Here is a 2,448-nt window from a genome sequence, read left to right as displayed (position 1 = left end):
CCTCCTCCGGCGCCGCCTCGGCGTTCGGGTCGTGCGCTTGAAGAACAACACCGGGACGGCACCCCAGGTCACGGGTCCCGTGAAGGTGGCCACGGCCGACTGGCCTGGGTGTAGGTAGCGGCAGTATTTGTGCACGTCGTTGGGCGTGTTGCCGGGCTGCGAGAAGAGCGGGTTGATCGTGAAACGACGGGCGCCGCACTGCACGATGAGCTCCTCCTTCGACTTGACCGACTTTTCATAGTCAGAGCTGAGGTTGATGAGGTAGTTGACGACCGTCTTCTTCTGCTCGTGCCTCAGCAGCGAGACGAGCGTCACGGGCTGGCCGGGCTTGTATGACTTCTCAAACGTGACGGGCACGTTCTTCAGGTGCACTGCCACCCTCGTGCCGGGCGCGACACCGCCCACGAGAGCCTCGCGGGTGAACCGTGAGCGGGAGCCCTGATAGTCGGGGACACGCAGCAGCCTGCGCCAGTCTTCGGGTTCGTGTGCGCGGTCCTCGTCCTCGACCCACTCGCTTGTCCGCAGGCTCTTGAGACCTCTGTACTTGGCTAACCTCTCACGGGCGGCGACACCAGGGTGCAGCTCAATCTCGTCGGGGAACTCCTTGTCGTCCTCCACCTCATCTACCTTTCTGTTTTTCCTGAACGCCGCGAGCTGCTTGGCGTCCTCGTCCTCGTCGAGATCCTGGAACATCTCCGACTGAGGGTACTCTGACGGCGCACCCTCTGTCGGCGGCTTCGGCGCGTAGCCCTCGAGGCCGTCCTCGGGCCCAATCTCCTCCGAGCCAGACGACTCGTCCTCCATGTCATAGTCCTCCATGTCCGAACCCGAGTCGGACACATCCTCTCCGAGATACCAGGCCGACTGGTACTTGGACGTTCCCTTGGGAACCTTCTTGGGCTGCTGTGTGGGATCGAGGGGGTTGTCGTCCGAGAAGTAGTGGTGGTCGTCGAGCAGGACGCCCTTTTTCGCTGTCGTGGCAACGGACATGGCGCCGTCATCCATGTCGTCGTCGTTGTCGTCGCCCTTCATGGCTTCGTCAGGGGCCAGGTCGAGGAGTTCATCCTGGTCCTCGTCGGGCACTTCGAGGATCTCCTCGGCGTGAATGTCCTCGACGGCCATGGCCTCGCCCTTCTTCTTCTTGGCGATGGGCGCCGCCATGATCTTCTCGATCTGGAACACGCCGTGGTCACCCAACTGCACCAGCCGGTTGGCCTTGAGCCCCTTTCCTCGCACGACACCGGTGATGACTGTGGACGCTGTGCCGGAGGAGGCGAACTCAATGTCCTCGGCCAGCAGCCAGCTCCTCTCGTCCCTCCACCTGACGCCCTTGGGTGTGGTGTTGCACAGCGAGCGCATGAGGTTGGAGCACTCCTGGCGGCTGTCGAGACTGTAGAGCTTCTCCTGCTCGGGGTGGAAGTGGGTGATGTAGGACTTGAGGGAGCCCAGGACCTGCGTCTTCTGCTTGGCGGGCTCGATCTTGTCGAGGCCCTGGACGATGGTGTAGAGGGTCGACATGCCCTGGCTCTCGAGACTGCGCAGCATGAGCTCGCCGAGGGGGTCGACCTCGACGCCGGCGCTCAGCATGACGACGACAAAGTCGGCGACGCGCGTGCCGTCGAGGACGGCGTTGAGGTCGCGCTTCAGGGGCACATATTGGAGTTTCTGCTTGAAGCGGTCGACGGAGACGCGGAAGGGGTTCTCCTCCATGTCGGCCTCAATGTCGAGGCTCTCGTTGAGCTGCTTGATGGCAAAGCTGACGTCGCTGTCTTCGCAGAGGGGGACGATGGCGACGACGCGAGGGGCGCCGTCGCGGCCGGCAAAGAGGGACGTCTCCTCGAGGTGCTCCTTTTGCTTCGTGAGGCGGTGCTGCTTGGCCTGGTTGCGTCGGTCGAACTTGGACATGACGTTCTGGTGAGGGGTCTTGCGCTGGCCCTTTTCGGTGCCGGCCACCTTGCCTTTCGAGGACCTTGTTAGCGAAATCGTCGAAGAAATTTGGCGCCCGAAAGACTTGGACAGCATGATCATCCTACATACCCTTGGCGGCGTTGCGCAGCGCACTCTTCGTCGCATGTTTGGACTTGAAGGGCTTGTGGGAGACTTTTGTCGTCGAGCGATGGGAGTGGCTCATGGTGGACATGTTGCCGTCACCTCCGGCCTTGAACCTGAAGGGTAAAGAAGCCACTTTTGGGGATATCGTCTGGGGGGGTTCGAGAGGGGCCAAAAGGTCGAGAGCAAGACGGTGAAGTGAGGTGAAGTTGTGTGGGATGGTGGTGCTGCCGAAGCGGGCAAGGCGGGACACATTACAGCGGGCAGCCAGTGATGAAGTGCCTGAGCCGGGGCATTTTTAGTGGGTGGTTAAGCACACAAACACCCTTCTGGCTTTGGCCGCAGCAGCGGGCCGTCGCAAGTCACAATGGCGGGGTCGTTGCTGGTCGCTCTTCTCAC

General features: G+C 62.0%; 1 protein-coding gene across 1 annotated transcript; it reads right to left on the bottom strand.

Moving 5' to 3' along the window:
* Positions 1–68: 68 nt before the first annotated feature.
* On the bottom strand, positions 69–2,140 carry VDBG_01603 (ribosome biogenesis protein TSR1; the record flags this gene model as incomplete). Its single annotated transcript, XM_003007369.1, has 4 exons — positions 69–156; positions 200–514; positions 554–1,958; positions 2,038–2,140. 4 exons carry the CDS (start codon positions 2,138–2,140, stop codon positions 69–71), a joined length of 1,911 nt encoding a protein of 636 aa, XP_003007415.1.
* Between the last annotated feature and the right edge of the window lie 308 nt (positions 2,141–2,448).

This window comes from Verticillium alfalfae, genomic scaffold (assembly GCF_000150825.1).
Source record: "Verticillium alfalfae VaMs.102 supercont1.2 genomic scaffold, whole genome shotgun sequence".
NCBI lineage: Eukaryota > Fungi > Ascomycota > Sordariomycetes > Glomerellales > Plectosphaerellaceae > Verticillium > Verticillium alfalfae.
Note: the sequence above shows the minus strand (reverse complement) of the source record. Positions and strands in the feature narration are given on the sequence as shown.